General features: G+C 51.2%; 1 protein-coding gene across 9 annotated transcripts in view; it reads left to right on the forward strand.

The window, feature by feature from the left end:
• The window catches only part of LOC137653925 (phosphatidylinositol 3,4,5-trisphosphate 3-phosphatase and dual-specificity protein phosphatase PTEN-like), a 487,265-nt gene that overhangs the window by 40,453 nt on the left and 420,802 nt on the right, over positions 1–26,010 (forward strand). For all 9 annotated transcript variants that reach the window (XM_068387566.1, XM_068387584.1, XM_068387557.1 and 6 more), the window contains exon 2: positions 3,416–3,545. In XM_068387566.1, coding sequence (XP_068243667.1) covers positions 3,416–3,545 — 130 coding nt within the window. The remainder of the gene's footprint in view (positions 1–3,415; positions 3,546–26,010) is intronic.

Here is a 26,010-nt window from a genome sequence, read left to right on the forward strand (position 1 = left end):
TGACAGGCTTGAAGAGCCTAGCTGCCACTTGGAAGAGAGTAAGAATCCTTCATTTTCAGGTAGGAAGTGTCGGACACCTCATAGGCTGAAAAAGCCTGCTTGATCTCCTACCTCAGGAACTTTCTAAGCTCAGCTGTTCACCAACTAGAGCTTCCCCCTCTGTCTCCAAGCATAAACTGAGGCCGTATTGAAAACCCTTTGTAAAGTAACCTGGCGCTGTTGACTCCTGTCTCATGGTTGTTTCAGTGACCTTGTCGAGATTCCATCCGGAGCGTTGGGTGCTCTCATTGACTCCAGAGCTGAGGTCAACCTCTTGTTATTAAGTATGATACAGGAATACCAGTTGCAGATAGTGCCCGACACTATGCAAACAGGACCTAAGACCCTAGGTGCTATACTACTGACCCCTCACACTGCATGGAATGACATTTGCCTCGAGTTTGTTCCATGTAGAGCTGTCAGGGACTATGGCTTGAGCACGTGCTGCTGATTTATCAGTTCCTGAGGGCAAATGGGGTGATAGTTGACGAAGCCTGGAATCGGCTGAGCATTGGTAGTACTCCCAGAGAGCCTCTTTGGGAGTATTCTGTGCCAATATATGGAGTCTGTAGCCAGCAAGTGCTTTACGTGCTTGACGTCCATGCGGCCGATTCAATTGGGATTGCTGGTATGGAGACTGCACTTGTCCCTGTTACTGTAGATTTTCCTGAGGGGTGTGTCACCTCTTTTAGGTGCCCTGCATGTCCGTCCAACTGTTGGGGGAAGATGTATTATGATAGTGACATCAAAGCTCCTAGTCTGTCAAGGAAAGCTACAGCGGTACCAAGATCCTAGATCTGAAAGATGGCAAGGCCTCAGTTATAGCCAAGGGTTTACTGGAAGGAGATGTGATCTTTTGGGGGATGTATCTACCATGGCTGTGGTAGATACTCCTCTATCCTGCCTGATAGCACAGGAGTTCATTCTGACATCTAAACCATGTAGACACATCCTTTGTCTCAGATGAACTGGATTCTTCTCAGAAGGATCAGATGCTTTGCTGTCTTCTTCCAGTCATCAGTACTGGTGACAATGATGTGGGAGAGTGTGAAAGCACACCAGTATGCATTCACCTGTATGACAAGACACTCATTTATCAGAGAGTCCCACAGTTTGCAAAACCTATTTCTGATGCCATTGAGGAACAGTGTAAGGAGTGGTATGAAGAGGGTATTATTAAACCCAAAATCTCTCCTTGGTCTTTACCCATTTTTCCAGTCGGCAAGAAGGACAACAGCACAGTACTGTACTGTATACTGTACAGTTGTGTATGGGCTACAGTAAACTGAATAAGGGGATGGTCTCTCATAGGTTCCCAATGCCAAACGTGGCAGATTTTGTATTGGGACTCCAAGGAGTCGAGTATCCTACTAGTTACTGTTAGCGGAGGACATTAAAAGAGGACACAGTTGCCTCTACTGCTATTGGACCCTGGCAGTTCAAATGTTTTATGTTTGGACTGAAGAATGCAACTGCAGTGTTCTAGAAAGAAATACAAGGTATTATGCAGGAGTTCCCAAAGGCCAAGGTGATTGTCTACATTGATGTTGAAACTAAAGGCATGGCTAGAACCTTCAGTTTATCTCAAAAGGCACTTCCTTTGGTATCTGAAGGGTTCTGGTCCAGAAACCGAGACTCTGGATAGTTTAAGACTTGTTGATACTAGTCCAACTGCATCTTTGAGTCTAGCATGCGTGCCAGTTGCGATGTCCGATCCACTCACCTGTCTTGGTTGAGAGCACAACTACTCGCCACTTACGAACTCTCCCAGTTTTACCCCCCATGGCTTACTCCTCTTGCAACAAATTTTGAAGCTGCTTCTGCCACCATGTCTGCTTTACATGAGGCGACTTGGTTTTTAGACCTAATGAAAACTTCCCACTACTTTTCTGGAGGAAGAGATTGTGTTGATCCAGACTCTTCGCTTGCTCCCTTGGATTCAAGGCTGCAACTTGGCAGCAATACTGAGAAACAAAAGCGCAAATGGTCAAACCAAAGACATTGGGGATTGAGCCTTCTTTGGAGGAATTGGGCGTAGTCCCAATAAAATTTGATCAGAAGAGACGCAGGCATAAGAGGCAAGTAACACTGCCTCATGACACTTTCCATCCCAGGACCCATAAGCGATCGATGTCTCCAAGGGAGATTTATTTTGTCGAGAATCAGTCTTTTACCGATTGAATTGGTTTACACTGTGCCTTCCTTCGCTTCTTGTCATAAGAAGCAAGCATATATAGAAGCTTCTGCAAAATCTAAGGAAGCAACAGCGTCCTAAGGAGGCTTCCAGCATTCGGGCCTCCTTTACTGAGAAGGTTTGTGAAAGGAAGGATGCAGCCTCGCTTCCGAAGACCTGGGCCTCATAGTTAGGAAAAATACAAATTATCTACGAATTTGTCATGTTTAGAAGCTTCAATTCACCTTCACAGACCATTACCTGTAGGATGTGACTCTCAAGTCCCTAATTATGTTTATGCTAGGGCCTGCTGTAACTGCTCAGCAAGTGTTTTAGCCACCTTAATCTCACAGGGCTATTAGCAGTGAATTGAGGCCGAGACTATAGTTTTAGTCTGGGATGAATGTAAAGAATGACACCTTTTTTCTTCATCTTTCCCTCTCTTGGGGCACATCATCCATTACCCTGTCCATTAGACTCATTTTGAATGTAGGTAAGCTCCTTGTAGCTCGTAGCTGTTCTATATATTTCATATTAGTGTTGTCCTCACACTGTGAGAGTGGGAATATGGTGTGTCTGAGTAACTCACAGTGTGTTATAATTGCATACCTTTTGCTTATATTTTACCTTAGACATTGTCACGGAAGTGTTCTTACGCTCTCTTACCAATAGTGCACGGGCAATCGACCGCTGGTGTGTCTGGTAAAAGTTTTCAGCCAGTTGGAAAGGGGACTAACATCCTCCTAAGGATGAGTCTCTTATGTAAAGAATGAGGGTTTGTATATCTTAAAAATTAATGTCTTGCTGACTGAAAGGTGAAATACAAATTGTTTTAAGATTCGTGATTTTTCCAAGCTATACAAACTCCAGTCCTAAGTTAAATTTGTCCCTTCAACCATCCCTCTTTGCCCTGAGCTGAAGGTCAAAAGTGGCTGGTCTTGGATAGTAGATGGGTGAGGATATTACCCTTGTTCACCGATCAGTACCTAAATGCATTGTTAATGATTCAATTGCCGTTCCAGCTTGTTCTGAAGATTGCCTATTTTAAAAGACTAGGTTTGTAGAGCTTAAGAAAAACCTATATGCTTTTATAATTTATTATTGTTAATGTATGTCAGATAAGATATGCTTTACCTCTAGTTGTTTCTTTATATGTATATATTTTCTTTTATAAAATAGCATTTCCTTAACATATTGGTTCAGATATCACAGATCGGCTCATTGCTATGGGTTACCCTGCGCAAAAGTTTGAAGGTGTTTATAGAAATCATATTGATGAAGTTTGCCGATTTTTAGAGGACAAGCACAAGGACCACTATAGAATTTATAATTTGTAAGTAATGCATCACTTTTTTTAAATTTAAATTTTCCATACAATATTTATTTTTTGTATAATATTTGAATGTATTGAATAATAGGACTTGTAAGATGGGGACCAGCTTATTTGAAATACTTTACTGTTTAGCTCCAATTAATGAAAAAGCATGTGCCTGTTAATACTGTACAGTACAGTATACTAGTATACTTATTCCCATGAAACCTATGAAAAAAAATCAGGTCTAGTCTCTCTCATATTCCATAAATGCTAAGAAATACTGATCAACAATATTGAACTACATTCATCTTGAGTACATTTTGACAGTCTATTTGGATTGGAGAATTCTTTGAGATTCCTTTTCTTCAAAACAATGGGAGATAACAAAATTCTTAGTAAATATGCACAAGAGATTTTTCATAGACTCCAAACATCAGATGAAAGGCCAATTCTAAACAACTACAAAAAATCAGTCAAGGGCTTTTGAAAATCATAATGAAATAGTCTAGATGGCATCATTGTTAAAGTAACAGAACACAATAAAAGCTCTTACTGGCCTCAACCAAACGGTAATATTGTCTCACATTGAAGAATTGGAAGAATTGCTTAAAATCCCTTTGTTCCGTAACTGAAATACAAACCACGCTATTTACATGGGGTAATTACTTCGGCGTAGCTGAATGACGAGCCATAAAAGTTTTAACGAGGGTTTACTACCCCGCCGCTAGTTAGCGGGGGGGTAGGGAGGGGTAGCTAGCAATCCCCCCCTCACACACACCGGTGAATACTTCACTTTACTTTTGGCTCGGGAAGAGAACAGACCTGTCTGTGCTCTCCCTCGCTTTGACTGCCATATTTTCAATATTAATCTTACCCGATAATCATGTAGCTGTCAACTCTGTTGCCGACAGAAATCTACGGTCGGGATACGCCAGCGATCGCTATACAGGTGGGGGTGAACACCACAGCGCCATCTGTGGTCAGGTACTCCAGTACTTCTTGTCAACACCACCTCAATTTTTCCTCTGTCGTGCCTCCGGCTAGACCTACATGGATACGCTGTTGATTCTGGAGTTATTGCTCACGATTTGGTGATGTATTTGCTCTAGAGTTTAGCCTTCGCTATTCAGGAAGCTATATCATTAGCTTAGCAAGTTTTTGGAATTAATTTGATTTAATTTTTGATTTAATTTTGGTACGAAGAGAGTATGAACTCTCTTTCACTTTTAAATGGCCGACCCTTCCCTTAGACGGAAGTGTTGGTGTCGAAGAGAGTATAGACTCTCTTAATTTTGCTTAACAAAGTTATAGATTTATTTTATATCTCTCCGCCTTTTATAGGCCTCTTTGATTAACTTCCTTTTATTATAAACTTATTAAAATTAATTTTTATATTTGTTTATATTCGACCTTTCCTAATAGTAGGCGGTCTTTTCTTGGAACCGAAGTTAATTAACATTGAGCCCGTCATTTCGTTTTTACCTGTTAACATATTATGCTATTTTAATGTTTTTGAAAGAATTTCTTTGATAGTCTTGTACTGTTTTCAAAGTTGAACTAACGTTTTGTTTTATCTCTGCAGTTGTTGACGTTCAGAACGTTCAACTTGCGCTCTATCGTTACGATAGAGAGAGAGTCTATCACGGTGTCACGTTGCAGTAAGAGTAAACCGATTCTAGCGTTTTGTTCATTCTTTCTTAGCTTAAATGGTTTTAATTCTAATAAAGGAACTTTTTATTTGGGAAATCTTTCAGTTTTTTTCCTTTAACAATAATATGTTTTAACGATATATATAATTGGGCTCTTCTCTCAGGTGCTAAGTCAAGAGAGAGAGAGAGAGAGATAGAGACGGAGGGAGAGAGAGGAGGATAAACGTTTCGTTCAAGCGGGTAACGTTGTTATCGTTTTTGCTCTTCTCCCTAGTCTCTTTAGGGGAAGAAGGTAAACGTTTCTAGAGTTTTATTCTTGTTCTCAGGCTTTATGCGGTGAGAGATTTTAAACGTAGTTTATTTGATCTAGTGTTTAGTCTCTTTTCCAGCCACTGAATTATTTATCTTTCATTATGTTTTTCTGTTACATTGTAATACTGTTTTCGCAATTACTAACTTTTAATGAAGGATAGAATTGCGTGTTTCAGGTACAAACCACTTAAAGTTTCGAGTTCAGTGAAATAAGTGCAAACAGAAAATCAAAAGTGATAAAGTGATAAGCGCAAAGTGTTACAGTGTTGCGTTCGAGGGTTCGTCTGTTCGTGCCAGTTGTTCGCCTAGTCTGGGACCTCTTACAAGCTCCCAAGCCCAGGGGAGAAGTAATGTCGAAGGACTTATGGGTTCAGCAGGCCTTGATCGACGAACAGACGTTTCCCTCCGTGGTTTCGGGTGTTACCAACTCACGTAGCCGACGTGATCACCCCACCCACACAAAGACGAGAGAGCCCTTTTATTCCTCGTCTGCGGAAGAGGTTTCTCGCAGAAACCATGGACCAAATCTTGCAGCTTTTAAGTGCAAGTCGGTCCCTTCCGCGCAAGTCCAACTCCTAGGTGGTGCCATTAGCACTGGGTCAGTTCGGACTTGCTGCAGTACGACAACTGCACACCTCCCAGAGAGGCAAGGTGGTATCGCAACAGACAGTAACTCCGTCTGTTGCTGCACCAGCTGTTTTAGACCCTCAGTTTCAACGGACAGTAGCTCCGTTTGTTGTTGTCTTTCTTAAACTCTAGTGGTCTATGCTGCTGACAATGCAGTCTCAGCTTGCGGTGTTGATGCAGGAGTTTCAGGCAGAGAAGGTTAGCACACCTCCTCCTGCGAGCGCTCATGAGGCAGCCGCCTCAACTCCACCTCTGCGCAGTCCACCCTGCCAGACGTATGATGTTGAGGTTCCTCAACCTACCTCCACGCGTGAGCTGCCGCATTGGGAGTTGCCAGATACCAGCGCTGTGCAGCAACCTCCACTTTCCTTGAGGCAGGAGCCTCTTGCTATGCGGCAACCTCCTCAACACTTGAGGCAGGAGCCTTATGCTTTGCAGCAACCTCCTCTACCCTTGAGGCAGGAGCTTCATGTGTTGCGACAACCTCCTCCATCCTCGAGGCAGCAACCTCTTGCGTTGCGGCAACCTCCACCATCCTTGAGGCAGCAACCTCAACTCTTGCGGCAGCCACCTCCACTCTTGAGGCAAGAACCTCAACTCTTGAGGCAAGAGCCTCAACTCTTGAGGAACCTCATGCTATGAGGCAGCCGCCTCAACGCATGCAGCAACCGCATTCTTCACAGCATGAGCCTCTCTCTGCGCAGCTACCTCCTCAACCCTTGAGGCAGACGCAACTCTTGAGGCAGGAACCTCACAGGAGCCTCATACTATGCGGCATCCTCCTCAAACCATGAGGCAGGAGCCTCATGCTATGCGGCATCCTCCTCAACCCATGAGGCAGGAGCCTCATGCTATGCGACATCCTCCTCTACCCATGAGGCAGCCTCATGCTATGCGGCATCCTCCTCAACCCATGAGGCAGGAGCCTCATGCTATGCGGCATCCTCCTCAACCCATGAGGCAGGAGTCTCATGCTATGAGGAGCCTCATGCTATGCGGCATCCTCCTCAAACCATAACCGCCTCAACCCATGAGGCAGGAGCCTCATACTATGCGGCATCCTCCTCAACGCATGCGGCATAAGCCTCATCCCTTGCAGCTTGAGCCTCATCCCATGTAGCATGAGTCTCATACCATGCAGCATGAGCCTCATCCCATGCAGCATGAGCCTCATCCCATGCAGCATAAGCCGCACGCCATGCAACATGCTCTGCTTACCTTACAGCATGCTCTACATACAGCATGCTCTGCATACAGCATGCTCTGCATACCTTACCGCATGCTTCTCAGTCACACATCTTTGGTTGTTGCCAACTCACTAGACTGTCAAGCAGTTTCATAACATTGCCTTCTAGTCTGCTGCTTTTGCACCAGTGAAACCCTCACTGAGAGAACTTAGCTTTTCTCGGATATGGTTCCTGTAGATGAGAAAGTGCTATTCTCCCTCCTTCTGATTTTCCCTTGAGGACTCTGTCATTTGGAGAGGAGCCTTTAGCTGCTTAGCCTCCTATGGACTTTTATTTAAGCATAGCATGCTTCCAGGGAGGGTAATGGTTCCACTTCAGTCGCTAACCCCGTCTGTTACCACACCTGCTCCCATAGACCTTGAGCTGTGTTGCAAGACATGCAGTCCAAGCTTAGTCCTTGTTAGAGGATTTTTTGTTTAACGGAGTCAGTGTGTCACTGGGAAGACGTTCAACAACCAGCAGAAGTGACTTGTTGTGACGCAGTGCGGCAACCTCAGCAACCCGATAAGGAGTTGTCTGTACGACCCAGACAGTCTAGACAGCTTCGGGTTGTCACTGTACTTCCTCGCTTCCCCATGGTTGACAGTTCACAGACTGTGCAGCAGTACCATGATCTTGTGTCCGGCTCCGTCAGACGACTAGCTTTTAAGAGCTCCCACAAGTCGTCGCTGTCTGGAGATTCTCAGATGGACTATGGATCTGACCAAGGAACTGGGCCTCCTGGTCAATTTTGAGGAGTCCCAGCTCGTCCCATCCCAGACCATTGTCTACCTGGGTATGGATCTTCAGAGTCGAGCTTTTCGGGCTTTTCCGTCGGCCCCAAAGATATACTAAGCCCTAGATTGCATCCAGAGCATGCTGAGAAGGAACCGATGCTCAGTCAGATAGTGGATGAGTCTAAGAGGGACACTTTCATCGCTGGCCCTGTTCATCGAGTTAGGGAGACCCCACCTCCCCCCCTTCAGTATCATCTAGCGGCTCACTGGATAAAGGACATGACGCTAGAGACGATCTCAGTTCCTGTTTCCGAAGAGAGGAGGTCTACTCTCACGTGGTGAAAGAACAGCTTTCCTCTCAAGGAAGTCTACCTTTGGCTGTTCAGAAACCCGACCGCCGTCTCTTCTCTGACGCATCAGACACGGGCTGGGGTGCGACTTTGGACGGACAGGAATGCTCGGGAACATGGAATCAGGAGCTAAGGACACTTCACATCTATTGCAAGGAGCTGTTGGCGGTTCATCTGGCCTTGGTAAACTTCAAGTCCCTCCAGCTTAACAAGGTGGTGGAGGTGGACTCTGACAACACCACAGCCTTGGCTTACATCTCCAAGCAGGGAGGGACTCATTCGTGGAAGTTGTTCTAGATCGCAAGGGACCTCCTCATCTGGTTAAAAGATCGAAAGCTCACGCTGGTAACGAGGTTCATTCAGGGTGATATGAATGTCATGGCAGATCGCCTTAGCCGGAAGGGTCAGGTCATCCCCACAGAGTGGACCCTTCACAAGAATGTTTGCAGCAGACTTTGGGCCCTGTGGGGTCAGCCAACCATAGATCTGTTCGCTACCTCGATAACCTAGAGGCTCCCGTTGTATTGTTCTCCGATTCCAGACCCAGCAGCAGTTCACGTGGATGCTTTTCTGCTGGATTGGTCCCATCTCGACCTGTATGCATTCCCGCCGTTCAAGATTGTCAACAGGGTACTTCAGAAGTTCGCCTCTCGCAAAGGGACACGGCTGACGTTGGTTGGCTCCGCTCTGGCCCGCGAGAGAATGGTTCATAGAGGTACTGCAATGGCTGGTCGACATTCCCAGGACTCTTCCTCTAGGAGTGGACCTTCTACGTCTACCTCACGTAAAGAAGGTACATCCAAACCTCCACGCTCTTCGTCTGACTGCCTTCAGACTTTCGAAAGACTCTCAAGAGCTAGGGGCTTTTCGAAGGAGGCAGCCAGAGCGATTGCCAGAGCAAGGAGGACATCCACTCTCAGAGTCTATCAGTCTAAAGGGGAAGTCTTCCGAAGCTGGTACAAGGCCAATGCAGTTTCCTCATCCAGTACCACTGTAACCCAGATTGCTGACTTCCTGTTACATCTAAGGAACGTAAGATCCCTTTCAGCTCCTACGATTAAGGGTTACAGAAGTATGTTGGCAGCGGTTTTCCGCCACAGAGGCTTGGATCTTTCCACCAACAAAGATCTACAGGACCTCCTTAGGTCTTTTAAGACCTCAAAGGAATGTCGGTTGTCCACTCCAGGCTGGAATCTAGACGTGGTCCTAAGGTTCCTTATGTCATCAAGATTTGAACCTCTCCAATCAGCCTCTTTTAAGGACCTCACATTAAAAACTCTTTTCCTCGTGTGCTTGACAACAGCTAAAAGAGTAAGTGAGATCCACGCCTTCAGCAGGAACATAGTTTTCACATCTGAAACGGCTACATGTTCCTTGCAGCTCGGTTTTTTGCTAAAACGAGCTTCCTTCACGTCCTTGGCCTAAGTCGTTCGAGATCCCAAGCCTGTCCAACTTGGTGGGGGACGAACTAGAGAGAGTACTTTGCCCAGTTAGAGCTCTTAGGTACTATCTAAAAGGTCATAACCTTTACGAGGACAATCAGAAGCCTTATGGTGTGCTATCAAGAAGCCTTCTCTTCCAAGGTCTAAGAACTCAGTTTCTTACCTATTCAGGCTCCTGATTAGGGAAGCACATTCTCATCTGAAGGAAGAAGACCTTGCTTTGCTGAAGGTAAGGACACATGAAGTGAGAGCTGTGGCTACTTCAGTGGCCCTCAAACAGAACCGTTCTCTGCAGAGTGTTATGGATGCAACCTATTGGAGAAGCAAGTCAGTGTTCGCATCATTCTATCTCAAAGATGTCCAGTCTCTTTACGAGAACTGCTACACCCTGGGACCATTCGTAGCAACGAATGCAGTAGTAGGCGGGGGCTCAGCCACTACATTCCCATAATCCCATAACCTTTTTAACCTTTCTCTTGAATACTTTTTATGGGTTGTACGGTCGGCTAAGAAGCCTTCCACATCCTTGTTGATTTGGCGGGTGGTCAATTCTTTCTTGAGAAGCGCCGAGGTTAAAGGTTGTGATGAGGTCCTTTAGTATGGGTTGCAGCCCTTTATACTTCAGCACCTAAGAGTCGTTCAGCATCCTAAGAGGACCGCTACGCTCAGTAAGAAAGACGTACTTAATAAAGGCAGAGTAATGGTTCAAGTCGTCTTCCTTACCAGGTACTTATTTATTTTATGTTATTTTTGAATAACTAATAAAATAAAATACGGGATACTTAGCTTCTTTGTTAACATGTATGCTGGTCTCCACCCACCACCCTGGGTGTGAATCAGCTACATGATTATCGGGTAAGATTAATATTGAAAAATGTTATTTTCATTAGTAAAATAAATTTTTGAATATACTTACCCGATAATCATGATTTAATTGACCCACCCTTCCTCCCCATAGAGAACCAGTGGACCGAGGAAAAAATTGAGGTGATGTTGACAAGAAGTACTGGAGTACCTGACCACAGATGGCGCTGTGGTGTTCACCCCCACCTGTATAGCGATCGCTGGCGTATCCCGACCGTAGATTTCTGTCGGCAACAGAGTTGACAGCTACATGATTATTGGGTAAGTATATTCAAAAATTTATTTTACTAATGAAAATAACATATTAATCTGTTTTTTACTTTTTTTCTTTCGCAGTGTGATTGAAGTTGGCCTCTACCGATATGCGTACTTGCCCTGGACTTCCCGGCCGCCCTTGTGGGACCTTTATGTCGGCGGTCGACACTGATCCCCACACCTTGTGTCCTCACTGTAGGGGCCAACGGTGTGATAGTGGTAATGTATGTATTGAATGTAGGGAGTGGTCTACCTCCCAGTGGGAGAGGTTTGCCCTGCGCCGTAAGAAGAAGGCCAAAAGGGATCTTTTTCCTTCAGAGGCTTCTCTGAAGAGAGAAAATTCCAGGACCAGGACTTCTTCCTCAGTTACCCTTTCCTCCTCCGAAGCTCTCCCTCGAGCGGCCTCTTCCGAGAGGCCGGCGAGTGGTAGCTTAGACCGCTGTGCTGTTGACCGATCCCGGGGTGCGGGAGAGGTAGTTGCCTCCCATAGCGAGGCAGCTGCCCCTCCTCCCCCGGAGGAGGATTTTATGTCTAACAATGATTTGTTGCAGCTTTGGGCTTCCTTGGGGCTGCAGGGTTCACCCTCCAAGGAAGCCCTGTTTGACATGATCAAACTGGGTGCAGCCATCAAACAATCGCCAACTACAGCGGAGAGAGATCCTTTGTCTGTGGTTGACGTTGTTGTGATGGAAACATCCCGTGGGTCTAGCCAAACCCCCGTTCCTGTGGCTGAGGTAGCTGACGGCTTAGATTCTCCCTCCGAACATCCTTCGAGGGAGGATCTAAGTCCCACGATCTCTCCTGCTGGTGATTCTCCCCCTCGGGGAAGTTCACTTATAGAGACTCCTCTTCGGAGGCCCATCGATGGTCAGCTTGCTGATCCCACGGCCCCCCGTGGGCGTATAAGGCGGAAGGCTCGTCCTCCCCTTCGCCGTAGAGGCCTTCCTTCCCCTTACAAGGGGCTTAAGAGGCGCCTCTTCGGCTCGTCGTCACCACAGTCCCTTGCGGAGGAGACGACTCGCCGTTCACCAGTCCTGCCAGCTACCAACCTATACCTCTCCGGGGATCGTTCGCGATCACCCTCGGATGATGGTCGTTCTTCGGGACATAGTGACCAGTCTCCCAGACCATCCACATCTAGAGCTCCTGATGCGCGTGACGCGCCACCTGATACTGCCACTGCGCAGTCTCCGGGCCCTTCGGGGCTGAAGGGTCTTGAGCGCAGAACCGCGCCTCTTGCCCTCAAGCGCCAGGTTCCTCCTGTGCGCTCTCCTGTTGCTGACGCTGCTGTGCCTGCCGCTGTTCCTGACTTAGCGCCACGCCGCACACCCTCATGCGTTCGCGCCACCGTTCTTGCTACGCGCCAGGGTCCCCCTGCGCGCCCACGCCCTTCGGCGCCCTGCAGCAGTTCATGATATAGCGCGCTAGCGCTCACCTGCGCATACGCGCCGACCAGCAGTTCCTTATACAGCGCTCCAGCGTTCACCTGCGCATACGCGCCCACCGGTGCCCCAGCGGCCACCTGCGCTAACGCGCCCACCAGCAGTTCCTGATACGGTGTTCCTGTGCTCACCTGCGCATACGCGCTCACCTGCGCTCACTGCGCCACACCGGCACCAGTTCCTGCATCATAGCGCGCTGTCCAGGAGGCACCTCCGCTGGCGCACAGGCGCCCACAGGCTCCTCCGGACTCGTCGCGCCCGTCTGGAGAGACTCCCGATACGCGCCCACACGCGGTTCTAGCTCCAGCGCTCACGGGCTCACCAACGCGCCAACGCGCTACGACATCCCAGCGCGTTGCCTAGGAGGCTCCCAAGCTAGCGCACGGGCGCTTACAGCCGCCTCTGGGCTCTCCCTCCAGACCGCGCGAGCTTGCATATGATGCAACCGCGCACGATGCTCCGGTTACGCGCCCTGTTCCTGCCACACGCCCGCGCCCTGCGCGGCCGCCGCAGCAACACACCCCGGTGCGACTGCATCCTGATGCGCGCCATGAGCGCCCACGATCGCCAGCGCGCCCACAGGCGAGCATGCCGGTCCTATCTGACCAGCGTCAATCTCCGCATCAACCGCGGAGGTTGACGCGCCATCCCGGCCGCTCGCGACCCTGCTCCAGTGCTCACGCGCCCTCGCCCGGTTCTTCCGGACACGCGCTCGGGCGCCCCCGTCATCTCACGCCCTTCGGGGCCGCATCAGGTCGCTGCGCGCCCGTGCGTTCGGCCGCCTCCCGTGCCGGCTCCTGCTCGCCATCGCCTACGCGGTCTCGCGACTTCGCACCCGCTCCAGCTGCTGCGCGCCCACGCGCCCGCTCTATCGCCAGCGCGCCATCGCTCCCTCGCTCCTGTATCCTCACCTGCGCGCCATCGCGCCCGCCCCCCACGCAGATGCGCGCGCGTGCCCGAGATTCCGGTATCGCGCGAGCCATTCACGCGCGACCCTGACCAGGGCCCGGCACACGAGCCCCAGCGCGAGCGCCGCCAGGCGGACAGTTCTTCGTCTCGTTCCCCTCCCCGCAAGCGCAGACCAGCGCGGTCGCCGGAGGAGGGGCGCTTCCCGGACAGGTCTAGGGATTCTTTCCTTTCAGCCCCACAGGCGAACCCTCGTTTGTCGACTCCTCCTAGGGATCCCTCGATCCCCTTCCCTCCAGAGGGGGTGTCTGACAGCGCGACTGTCAGCCAGCAGCCCTGGTTCGGCACCCTAGTCAGGGCCCTTGTGCAGGCGATCAAGCCTGCCCTCTCTGACTCTGAAGAGGAAGAGAGGAGTCTCTCCCGTGGAAACTCCTCCGAGGCCTATACTGTCTCCTCGCAGAGCCTTGCGCAAGGCTCCTTCTCCCCCCCAGACCTTCTCTCTCTCCCCTGCGGAGGAGGAATACCCTTCCTCAGGAGAGTCGGACAAGCCGGACCATTCCCCCTTCGCACCAATGGGGGAAGCTCCGCCTCTCCCTGAGAAGTCGTCTTGTCTAGAGATGGAGAAGATCCTGCCCCCTTCGCTGCTTGAGTCCTGTATCCCGCTCAGGAGGGAGCCTAAGGACTCTAAGACGATTCCCAAATCGTCAGCGAGGATCAGGCAGGAACCGTCTAGAGCCGTTGAGGATGTCCACGTGTCCCCCCAGGAAGAGCCACTGGGGACGGGAGACTTTGCTGCCAGTCCTTCGGGAGGAGAGCACCAGGAGTCTAAACACGCTTTCTGGCAAGTCCTGACCCTCATGAGGAACCTCAATGGGATCCCAGACCCTGAGGTCCCACCTCGCGAAGGTAAGGACATGGTCCTGGACCTTGTCTATGGCACCCAGAAACCCTCTAGGGCCAGTGCAGCTTTGCCCTGGTCTCAGGGGATGAAGAGTGCCAGGGACAAGGTCGAGGGCCAGCTCTCTGAGCTTGCCTCCTCCAGCAGATCGAGTGCCGGTAATAAGCTCCTCCCTCCTCCTCGAGTCCATCAGAGGAGGTACTTCGAGATCCTTGAGGAGTCTTGTCTGAGTGTTCCGTTACACCACTCTGTGGAAGAACTCACGGGGGGAGTCCCTCTTGAGAGACTCTCCAACCGGCACGTGTTCTTCTCAGCCACTGAGGTCCTAAGCCAGGAGAAGGTCACCAAGTGTGCCATGCAGGCAACTTCGTGGCTCGACATCTGGCTGGGGTCTCCGGGCATCCTGGTGCGGTCCAAGGACCTCTCCAAAGAAAGCACCAGGAAAGCGCTGGAGACTTTCCTACTCTCGGGCACACGGACCATTGAGTTTCTGGCCCACCAAGTCTCGAGCTTGTGGGCCAATACGATCCTCAAGCGTCGGGACGCTGTGGCCGAGATGTTCCATCATAAGGTCCCTAGTGCAGAGGCTAGCAGGCTCAGACACTCTTCCGTCCTCGGTAAGAGCCTGTTTGAGCTTAAGGACGTGGAGCTCACCGCTGAGAGGTGGAGGAAATCCAACCAGGACTCCCTCATCCACAGGGCCCTGACATCGAGGCCCTACAAACCTCCAGCGGTTCAGCAGCCCCGTCCGGCTAAGGACACAAAGAAGACGACCACAGCGAAGCCCAAGGTGTCTTAAGCCCTTTCCTGCCAAGAGCAGAAGGGGCAAGAAGTCCTCCAGGGGAGGCAAAAACCCTAGAGGTAACAGCCGAGGCCGGAAACGCTAGGGTTGGCAATCCCCCTGCATGTCCACCAGTGTGGGGATGCCTACAGAGTTGCGCGACAAGGTGGCAGCAACTCGGGGTGGATGCCTGGACGATCTCCGTGATCACTCTAGGTTATCGCGTCCCGTTCACAGCCTCTCTACCTCCCCTGACAGCGAGTTCAGTGTCGTTGAGCTCTTTTGCCATGGGATCGGCAAAAGGGCAGGCCCTTCGGGCGGAAGTCCAGACCATGTTGAAGAAGGACGCGCTCCAGGAGGTTGTAGACGGGTCCCCAGGCTTCTACAGTCGACTTTTTCTTGTGAAAAATGCGTCTGGAGGCTGGAGACCAGTCATCGACCTCTCGACCCTGAACGGGTTTGTCAAGCAGACTCCGTTCAGCATGGAGACGGCAGACACGGTCAGACTTGCGGTGAGACCACTAGACTTCATGTGTACATTGGATCTGAAGGACGCGTACTTCCAGATCCCAATCCATCCGTCTTCAAGGAAGTACCTAAGATTCTGCCTAGACAACAAAATCTACCAGTTCAAGGTGCTGTGTTTCGGTCTCTCCACGGCCCCTCAGGTGTTCACCAGAGTCATCTCTTTGTGGGCCCACAGGATCGGCATCCGTCTCCTTCGTTATCTGGACGACTGGCTGATCCTAGCGGACTTGGAGGCAACCCTTCTTCGCCACCGAGACAAACTCCTCGATGTTTGCCAGGATCTAGGGATCGTGGTAAATCTCGTGAAGTCCTCCCTGCAGCCCTCTCAGAAACTGGTATATCTAGGCATGGTCATAGACACCAATCTCCACAAAGCCTTCCCATCAGACGAAAGGAAAGCAAAGCTGAGGAAGGTTGCGAGGCCTTTCCTCAATCGAGAAGAACTCCCACCCCAATCGTGGCTTCGTCTCCTCGGCCACCTCTCCTCCCTGACCCGTCTCGTTCCCAACAGTCGCCTCAGGATGAGATCCCTCCAGTGGCGACTCAAGTCCCGGTGGAGTCAAGGCCACGACTCCCCAGACACCTTGATCCCTATGGGACCTGCGGAACGGGCGGACCTCAGTTGGTGGGTGGCAGACGAGAATCTACGAAAGGGAGTGGATCTTCTCGTCCCTTCCCCAGATTTGATGCTGTTCTCGGACGCATCAAACAAAGGGTGTAGGCCCCATGTTCTGAGCCACAGGACCTCAGGCCTGTGGTCAAAATCAGAAAAGTACCTTCACTTAAACCTGCTAGAAATGAAGGCTGTGTTCTTGGCACTTCAGAAGTTCCACCAAGTCCTGGCGGGCCACTCTGTGGTGGTGATGAGCGACAACACCACGGTGGTGGCTTATATCAACAAGCAGGGAGGTACCTTTTCGGAACAGCTATCCCATCTTGCAGTAGAGATCCTGAGATGGTTCGAAGTCCACTCGATTTCACGAGCGGCTTGCTTCATTTTGGGCAAAAGGAATGTGCTCGCCAACAGCCTGAGCAGAGCGACGCAGATAGTGAGTACCGAGTGGTCTTTGGATCCTCAGATAGCCAACTTTGTGGGGTTCCCCGACGGTGGATCTGTTCGCTTCGGAGCTGAACACCAAGCTCCCGCTGTACTGCTCCCCAGTCCCGGACCCCAAGGCTCTCTGGCAGGATGCCTTCCAACAACGGTGGGACAACGTCGATGTGTACGCCTTTCCCCCGTTCTGTCTGATGAGGAGGGTACTCAACAAGACTAGAACATCGGTCAATCTCTCAATGACCCTGATAGCTCCGCTATGGCATCATGCAGAGGGGTTCCCGGACCTTCTGCAACTCCTCACGGAGATTCCGAGGAAGCTCCCTCCACGTCACGAGCTACTCAAACAACCACACTCCAACATCTACCACAAAGCCGTAGCTTCGCTTCGACTTCACGCCTGGAGACTATCCAGCAACTCCTCACAGAGAGAGGATTTTCGCAACAAGTTGCGAACAGGATGTCTGGCCACCTGCGCAAGTCATCCGCAGGAGTCTACCAGGCGAAGTGGCGAGTTTTCTGTGGTTGGTGTCGTGGAAGGGGTATCTCTCCCCTCGATGCCACTTTACCAGCAATAGCGGAGTTCCTCGTTTATCTGCGGGAGGAAATGCGCCTTTCAGTCTCGGCAGTGAAAGGCTATCGCTCAGCCTTAAGTCTTGCCTTCAGGCTTAGAGGAATGGACATTTCCTCCTCGCTTGAACTTTCTCTTCTCATACGGAGTTACGAACTTACCTGCCCTCAGTCGGAAGTGAGACCTCCTCCATGGAACGGGGTTCGAGTTCTCAGGTCTCTTAAGAGACCTCCCTACGAATCATTACGCCAGGCTTCTGATCGCCACCTTACCTGGAAGACGGTTTTCCTGCTAGTTTTGGCCTCGGCCAAGCGAGTCAGTGAGCTTCGTGGTCTCTCGTACGACGTCGCCCATTCAAGGGGATGGGTGGAGGTAACGTTCAGCTTCTTCCCTGAGTTTGTTGCTAAGACTCAGAACCCGGGAGTGCCGGACCCAAGGTTCGACACCTTCCGGGTTTCGAGTCTCCGTTCTGTAACAGATGACCCAGACCATCTCCTACTGTGCCCAGTCAGGAATCTGAAATTGTATCTTAAAAGAACAGCTGCAGTTCGCCCCCAGGTGCGAGCTTTGTTCGTGAGCACCGGGGAGACGAAGAGGAGGGTCACCAGAAATACCATCTCGGCCTGGATTCGCAAGGTAATACATCTGGCCTTGAATCCTGACCCTCCTCCGTTACGTCGCCCTAGAGCGCATGACGTCAATGGCGTGGCTACGTCCCTGGCCTTCAAGAAGAACTTTTCAGTGATGCAGGTCCTTCAAGCTGGGTGTGGAAGCGTCAGACCACCTTCACGGCCCACTACCTGCAAGACGTTTTCTATCGGCCCTGTGGTGGCTGCACAACAGCTGGTCTAACCTCAGGCTCCTTATTGGACAAGTAGCAGAAGGTTGAGGGCATTGTTACCCGGTTTTAGTCTGCGTGAATGAAAAGATCTGTCTGGCCCTTATTCTTTTCTTCATCCTCTCCTCCCTTGGAGAAAGCAGCATCCTGGGTTCCTTGCACAGCTGACCTCGAACCTCTCCAGGTAAGCCATGCTTCCTTGTGTTCCTAGTATTAAGATGTAATACTGTCATGTCCCCATACCCTGACGAAGTGGTATTGGGAGAGTCCTAGCCTAGATTTCCATCTGAAGAACTCCAGGTCAACTTCCTAGGACGAGTCACTTCTCACCTTCACACACAGCTTACGTAGGCCGCAGCAGTTTCACAGCTGTCAGCGAGGAGCAGGGACCCCTTACCTCTTGAGTTCCTACACACTCGGGTTCGGGGTCCCCGGGAAAGCCAAAGCCAGTATGGCAGGGTACCTACCACCCTTCGTAAGGGTTAAGTCACCCCATGTAAATAGAGTGGTTTGTATTTCAGTTATGGAACAAATGACAAATTAGTAGATAATTTGTATTTTTCCTAACTATACAAACCTTAGCTATTTACACATATGTGCCCACCAGCCCTGTCCCCCAAGATAAGTCCTACCTCTAAGTAAAGTGAAGTATTCACCGGTGTGTGTGAGGGGGGGGGGGGTAGCTAGCTACCCCTCCCTACCCCCCCGCTAACTAGCGGCGGGGTAGTAAACCCTCGTTAAAACTTTTATGGCTCGTCATTCAGCTACGCCGAAGTAATTGCCCCATGTAAATAGCTAAGGTTTGTATAGTTAGGAAAAATATAAATTATCTACGAATTTGTCAGTTTAGAACAATTGATGTTGAGATACAGTAACATCCACCATTTTGAGATATATGAAATTTGAAGCATAATCTAGAGTTATATTTAAAAATTTCAAAATTAATTTCAACAGACAAAGTTCCCCTTTAAAAGTGGAAGCTTTTAGTCAAATAGACATAAAAACCTTTATAATGTAAATAGCGAGAGAAAAAATCCTCATACACATGTAAAAGGCCATTGTAAAGAATCTTGTACAGCCTTTGGATCTGAAGATTTGCCCTTAAACTCACAAAGGATAAGATTAAAGAAAGTGCAACTGGACTAATACATTTTCAAAAACACCATGGGCTCAAGTATTTTTTTTTTTAAGTTTAAATATATCACTTAAAGAAAAAGGAAATTACAATATTAGGAGATTAACCTTTTATCAAAATTAAGAAACCAAGTTCACAACCTGAGGAAAAGCTAATTATAAAACAAACACTGATGTTGATATTTTAATCAATAATTTAAAAATGAATATTAGAATGCCAACAATAGGACTAAAATAGTTAATTTTTGGGCTCGGCCATGTTGTCCTGATGGAAGGTTCCTTTAGGTAGCTTTCTAAGGGATATTTGCTACAGTGATACTCCCAGAGAACTAACCGAAGGTCTCCAGAATTCTAACTCCTGGCGCGAGTATCCTTAATATAACTTAAGGATATCGCATAATATCAGGGGACATATTTTTAGAAATGACACATAGCAATCTTCACCCCGAATAGATGTAACTGTTTGAGGGGGAAGAGTGGTGAACGAAAGGGGAGCGGTTATCAAGGTACCTGGTGGTCCTCCTCTCCGTACTGCTACGGGCCATCATTCCTTGTTCTGTAGCATTTAAGCTACTGTAAGTGCGCTCCCAAGCTTTTCCAATAATCATGCAATCTCCAGCATCTTCATCCTCTGGAAAGTTGAGTGTTTATTCTTTCCTGTGTATAATTTTGGGCTCCCTTCTCACAGGTAAATCCGCATAAATTAAGTGTGTTTGGTTGAGCGTAGCCAACACCGGAGGCTGCCATTTTAAGACCGCTGTCGCACATTACAATTGCATTTTATTTAGTCAGTAGAGCAACATTCCCGGTATTTAGCTATAAATTTAGCTAGTTAGGCAAATTATACTAGTGAAGATAATGCCTACGATGTTATTTTATTCTTCTTCATAAATGTGACTTTACTTTTCATATACGCCGAGGGCCCCGGTGGTACCAACCTTGGCTGCGGTCCTCGCCGGAGTTAGGCTAGATTAACTAGTATATGTATAAGTTAGTAAAGTAATTCGCCATGTTTAACCTGACTCTATTGTTCCTTTTGTTCCGTAACTGGAATACAAACCACGCTATTTAATAGGGGTATTACTTTCGGCGTAGCTGAAATGACGATCCATCAATTTTTAACGAGGGTTTACTACTCACACTGCTAGTTAGCGGGGGTATGGGAGGATAGCTTGGTACCCCGCCCCTCTCACACACCTGTGCTTGGGCTCACTTTGTTCTCGGCTCGGTTGGTGGTCAGATGTGTCCGCTCTTATCCTCGCCGTCATTTTGGCAGCAATTTAAATGCTTTTGTTTTTTCTTTTTCTAGTTTCTGTATATGTGAAGTTGGCCTCTGCACCTGCCCTGGTTTTCTCGACTGCCCTGTGGAACGTTCATGTCGGCGGCCGAGACTGATCCTCACGCCCTTTGTCCTTCTTGTAAGGGCCAACGGTGTGATAGTACGAACAAGTGTAGTGAGTGTAGGGAGTGGTCTGCCTCCCAGTGGGAGAGGTTTTCGTGACGACGGAAGAAGTCCAAACGGGATATTTCTCCTTCGAAGGTTGCTTCTAAGGGAGAAAAACCCAAGGCCTCTTCTTTCGTTGCCCAAACCTCCTTCGAAGCTCCCACTCGGTCGGTCTCTTTTGAGAGACCGTCGAGTGGTAGTGTAGACCGATTTATTGTTAACCAACCTCGGGTCTCGAGAGATGACGTTGCTTCCCCTAGCGAAGCAGCTCAACCCTCCCTACCCCGGGGGAGGATATGTCACTAACCTCCTTGTTTCAGCTTTGGTCCTCCTTGGGGCTTACGTGTTCGCCCTCCAAGGAAGTTTTGCTTAACTACATCCGAGTGGGTGCTGCTGTCAAGCAATCATCGTCACCGTCAGAAGTTAATCCTCTGTCTCTTGTCGACGTTTTAGTGTCAGAGGTATCCAATGCGGTCTCACCCATCTCCTCTTCCACTCCAAACTCTATGGTAGCTGACGGCTTAGTTTCTCCCGTTCCTGATCAACGTACGAGGGGGAAACAAAGTCCATTGTCAGTCTCTCCTGCTAGTGTTTCTACCCCTCGTGGGAGTTCACTTACAGAGACTCCTCTTCGGAGGACTGTAGAAGGTCAGCTTGCTGATCCAACGGCCCCCAGAGGGCGCATCCGTCGGAAGGCTCGCCTTCCTCTTCGCCATAGAGGCCTTCCTTCACCTCTTTGGTTCAACATCTTCGATGCAGTCCCCCTCAGAGGAGCCTCTAGACCGATCATCCATCACTGCACCTGCATTGGTCCTGGAGTTCTCTGCAGATCGTTCGCGATCTCCTCCGGTGGAAGGTCGTTCTTTTAAAGGGCACGTCGACCTTCCACCTGACAGACCTGCCGTCGCCGTTCCTGCATGGGCCTAACAAGGCTCCAACCAAACGTGCTATTGTGCGCCAACAACTTACGTGCTACGTGCCCACAAAACCTGACAAGTGCTCAATAGCAGCTCGTCAGGCCCCATCACTACGCACTGATCTTCATCCTTACCCTAACAGACGGCATCAAGAGCGTACCCGCCAACATGCGCATACTCTCAAACAAGAGCATACCTCCATCACGCGCCATGCTCGCCCTCATGTGCACATGCGTCCACGATCTGCGCGCCAATTTTTACCTGCGCGCCCTGCGCAAACTGCGCCAACGCCCTGTGCTTACGCGCCAACAATCTCCTACGCGCCAGCGCCCATCTGTGCGCCAACACTCACCTGCGTGCCATAAATCTCCTGCGCGCCACCGCTCTCCCGCGTGCCAACATTCTCCTGCACGTGCTCATACGCGCCCAACATATCACTCCTGCGCGCCATACTGCGCGCCAGGTAAAAACTGAGTGCCAACTTTCTGCTGATAACAGGACTTCTGACACGTCAGCCATGCTGCCCTCTCCAGCGCGCCAACCCTTACCAATGCGCCAGCAGTCACCTGCGCGCCAACCTTCTCCCGCGAGCATCCGCAAGGATATGCGCACATTTATGATTCCTCTCCTAGGGATGCGCGCCAACATTCTCCTGCACGCCCCCGCATGAATCCACTGTGCGCCCTACGGCTGGCACAGACGTGCGCAAACACTCCCGGGCGCTCGCGCGCTCTTCGTGATAATCCTGCACCCCCGTGTGCGCCACCAGTCTCCCGGGCGCGAGCCCCGATATTCTCACTCGCGCGAGCCCCGATATTCTCCCTCGCGCGAGCTCCATTATTCTCACTCGAGCGAGCGCCATTATTCTCCCTCGCGCGAGCGTCATTATTCTCCCTCGCGCGAGCGTCATTATTCTCCCTCGTGCGAGCGTCATTATTCTCCCTCGTGCGAGCGTCATTATTCTCCCTCGTGCGAGCGTCAATATCCTCCCACGCGCGAGCCTACACATCCCAAAGAACGACGTACGGCAAGGTCGCCATCGCCTCATTCCTCTCCCCGCAAGCGCATACCACCGCGTATTGTGGGAGAAGGGAAACTTCCACAGGGGTCCAGGATCCCAAAGCTACCACAGGCGAACCCACCAATTATAGTGACTCCTCCCAGGGATCCTTCAATCCCTTTCCCTTCAAGGGGTATGTCTGACAGCGCATCTGTCAGCCAGCAGCCCTGGTTCCCTTCTAGGAGGGATGCAGGACTCCAGCAAAGAAGCCTGAGGGCTCTTCTCTGCCCCAGTACGCGACGATTCTCCCACTCGTGGTGGGGTCTCTCCCATTGGTGCGGTGGGAGAAGGTCTCACCTCGGTAGATTCTCCTGAGGACGGAAAAGCTTCGTCCTTAGGAGGAGAGAATGTCTGAGGGGGGGAAGGAGCCTTCCTTACGGACTTCATGGGGGTCAGTTTGACCCTAGGAGAAGTCACCACGAACTCTACTCCTCTCTTCCTCTTCAGTGGGGACGCTGGTTTGAGACCCAAATCAGCGAAGGCAGGCTTAACAGCCTGGACGACAGCTCTGATATGGGACCCAAACCAAGGTTGACGGACGCAGTGTCAGAGACTCCCACTGGAGGGAAGGGGATTGGGCGATCCTTTGGAGTAGACACCACAGGGCCTGCCTGAAAGGAAGAAGAAGAAGAAGAATGATGCCTAGACCTCTCTGAAGACTTCCCCTCCTCCTGCGAGCGCGCTGTCCTGCGCTTGCGGTGGGGGGGATCGTGAAGATGATGACCTAGTTGTGAGCGCTCCTGGAGACCGGCTCAGTTGCTCGCGCTGCGAAACCCGTCGAGAATCGCACTGGCGCTCGCGCGATGGACAAATCGCAGGTTCGCGCGCGGGCGAGGGTGCGTGTGGGCGCGCAGGCGAGGGCGAGCGGGGCCGTAAGGGCGAGCGTTGGCGGCCGGGCGAATGACAGCGCGCAGGCAAGCTTCGGCGTGTTGGCGCACAGGTGAGCGATGGCGCGTAGGGCGATCGTGCTCAGGAGAGATAGCGCTTGGGCGCGTAGGAGACCTTCGGCGAGCAGGATCGTGTGCGCGGGCGCGCTGAAGGATGCTTGCGCGCAGGCGACAGATCACGCGGGCGCGCAGGAGGTCGCTGGCGCGCGGTCTGGAGCTGGCGGCTGGGGCGCAGGACTAGCAGGAGTAGAGGAGCGTACTGGGGGCAGCTCGTGGGCGCGTGCAGGAGATTTTCCGTGAGCGCGTGGGCGTGCAGCGTCTCGTCCAGCTCTGGAAGGGCGCGAAGGCGAGGGCTGACGTGTGGGCGAGCTCCGAGGGCTGACGTGTGGGCGAGCTCCGAGGGCGCGCAGGTGATCGCGGGCGAGAAGGAGAAGGAAGAATCTTCTTGCCTGTGCCCAGATCCGGGGATCGTGGGCGAGCGGGAACGGGGGCGAACGGGGGCGCGCAGCGTGCGCGCTGACGCGCAGGAGAAGATCGCTGGCGAGCTGGAGATCGTGGGCACGCCTGGCGCGTGACAGGAACAGGGCGCGCAGATGTGCGCTGGCGAGTAGGAGATCGCTGGTGCACAGGAGAACGCTGGCGCGTAGGCGAGCGCTTGCGAGCAGGAGAGCGCTGGCGAACAGGAGCACGGTGACGAGCAGGAGAGCGCTGACGAGATGACGCTGCCTCTGCTGCAGGAGATCGCTGGCGCACAGCAAGGGCCTCAGCAACAGCAGGAGAGCGTTTGCACGCTACTTGCGCAGGAGAACGTGGGCGCGCAGGTGAAACCTGGCGCTGAAGAGGCTTGCCCACATTGTGAGACAAGTCCTTCTGCCCTGAAGGGACTGGAGGCCATTGGAAAACGGGGTGCGTGGGTGCCCACAGGACGTCATCTTCCAGGAACGGAGAAGGCAGGTCCACAGGTCTGGCAGGCGTTGGAGATCGCGAACGATCTGCAGAGAGGTCCAGAGATGCAGCTGCAACGGTCAGCTCACATCGAGGAGGAACCTCTGCGGGGGATGTCGAGGGCGAAGAACCGAAGGGGCGCCTCCTAACTCCCTTGTAGGGAGAAGGAAGGCCTCTACGGCGGAGAGGAGGGCGACCCTTGCGGCGAAGACGACCTCTAGGAGCAGGCACACCATCGTCGGTCCTCCGAAGAGGAGTCTCTGTCAGTGAACTCCTCCGAGGGGGAGAATCACCCGCAGGAGAGACCGTTGGACTCAGCTCCTCCCTCGAAGGATGTTCGGAGGGGGGAACTGAGCCTTCAGCTACATCAGCAACCAAGGCAGGGGTTTGACCCGACCCGTCGGAAGCCTCTGCCACAACAACGTCGATGATAGACAGAGGATCTACCTCCGCTATCACCGGCCACTGCTTGACAGCTGCTCCCAACTGGATCAAGTCAAACAGGGCTTCCCTGGAGGGCGAACCTTTAAGCCCCAAGGAAGCCCAAAGCTGCAATAAATCATCATTAGTTACAGAGTTATCAATATCCTCCCCCGGAGGAGGAGGAGGAGTTCCCTTGCTATGGGAGGCAACTCCCTCTTCTGAACCCCGAGGTTGGTCAACAAAAGAATGGCCTACGCTACCACTCGCCGGCTTCTCACAAGAGACCGATCGAGTGGGAGCTTCGGAGAAGGTTCGGGCAGCTGAAGAAGAGTCCTTGGAACTTTCCCTCTTCAAGGCAACCCTTGAAGGAGAAAGATCCCGCTTAGACTTCTTCTTCCGTCGCCGGGAAAACCTCTCCCACTGGGAGGTAGACCACTCCCTGCACTCACTGCAAACTTTGTCTCTATCACACCGTTGACCTCTGCAGTACGGACACAAGGTGTGAGGGTCCGTCTCGACCGCCGACATAAACGTCCCACAAGGGCGGTCGGGTAAGCCAGGGCACTTCCGCGTGATAGATGTAGAGGCCAACTTCCGAACACACACTGAAAGAAAAGCTTCTTTGCTGGAGTCCTCGAAGACCGTCCCGAAGTCTTCTTCAAGGATTCGACCAGAGCCAGCGAGACCCCAGGAGAACGTCCACATGTCCCCCCAAGTAGAGCAGTTGGGGACAGGAGGCTTTGCTGCCAATTCACCAGGAGAGCAGCATGATTCAGAGCACGCCTTCTGACAGGTCCTGACTTTGATGAGGCATCTCAACAAGTTCAAGGAGCCCGAGACCGCCCCTCGTGAAGACAAGGATACGGTCCTGGACCAAGTCTATGGCACTCAAAAACTCTCTAAGGCCAGTGTGGCTTTGCCTTGGTCCCAAGGGGTGAAGAGTGCCAGTGATAAGGTTGAGGGCCAGCTTGCGGAACTCGCCTCCTCCAGCCGTTCCTCTGCTGGTAACAAGCTCCTCCCACCTCCTCGTGTGCAACAGAGGAGGTACTTCGAGATCATGGAGGAGCCTTGTTTAGCTCTTCCTCTTCACCACTCCGTGAAAGAGCTTACCAGGGGAGTCTCTCTTGAGAGAGACTCCAACCGGCAGGTGACATTCTCGGCAACGGAGATCCTGAGTCAGGAGAAGGTCGCAA

Source organism: Palaemon carinicauda, chromosome 1 (assembly GCF_036898095.1).
Source record: "Palaemon carinicauda isolate YSFRI2023 chromosome 1, ASM3689809v2, whole genome shotgun sequence".
NCBI classification, from domain to species: Eukaryota; Metazoa; Arthropoda; class Malacostraca; order Decapoda; family Palaemonidae; genus Palaemon; species Palaemon carinicauda.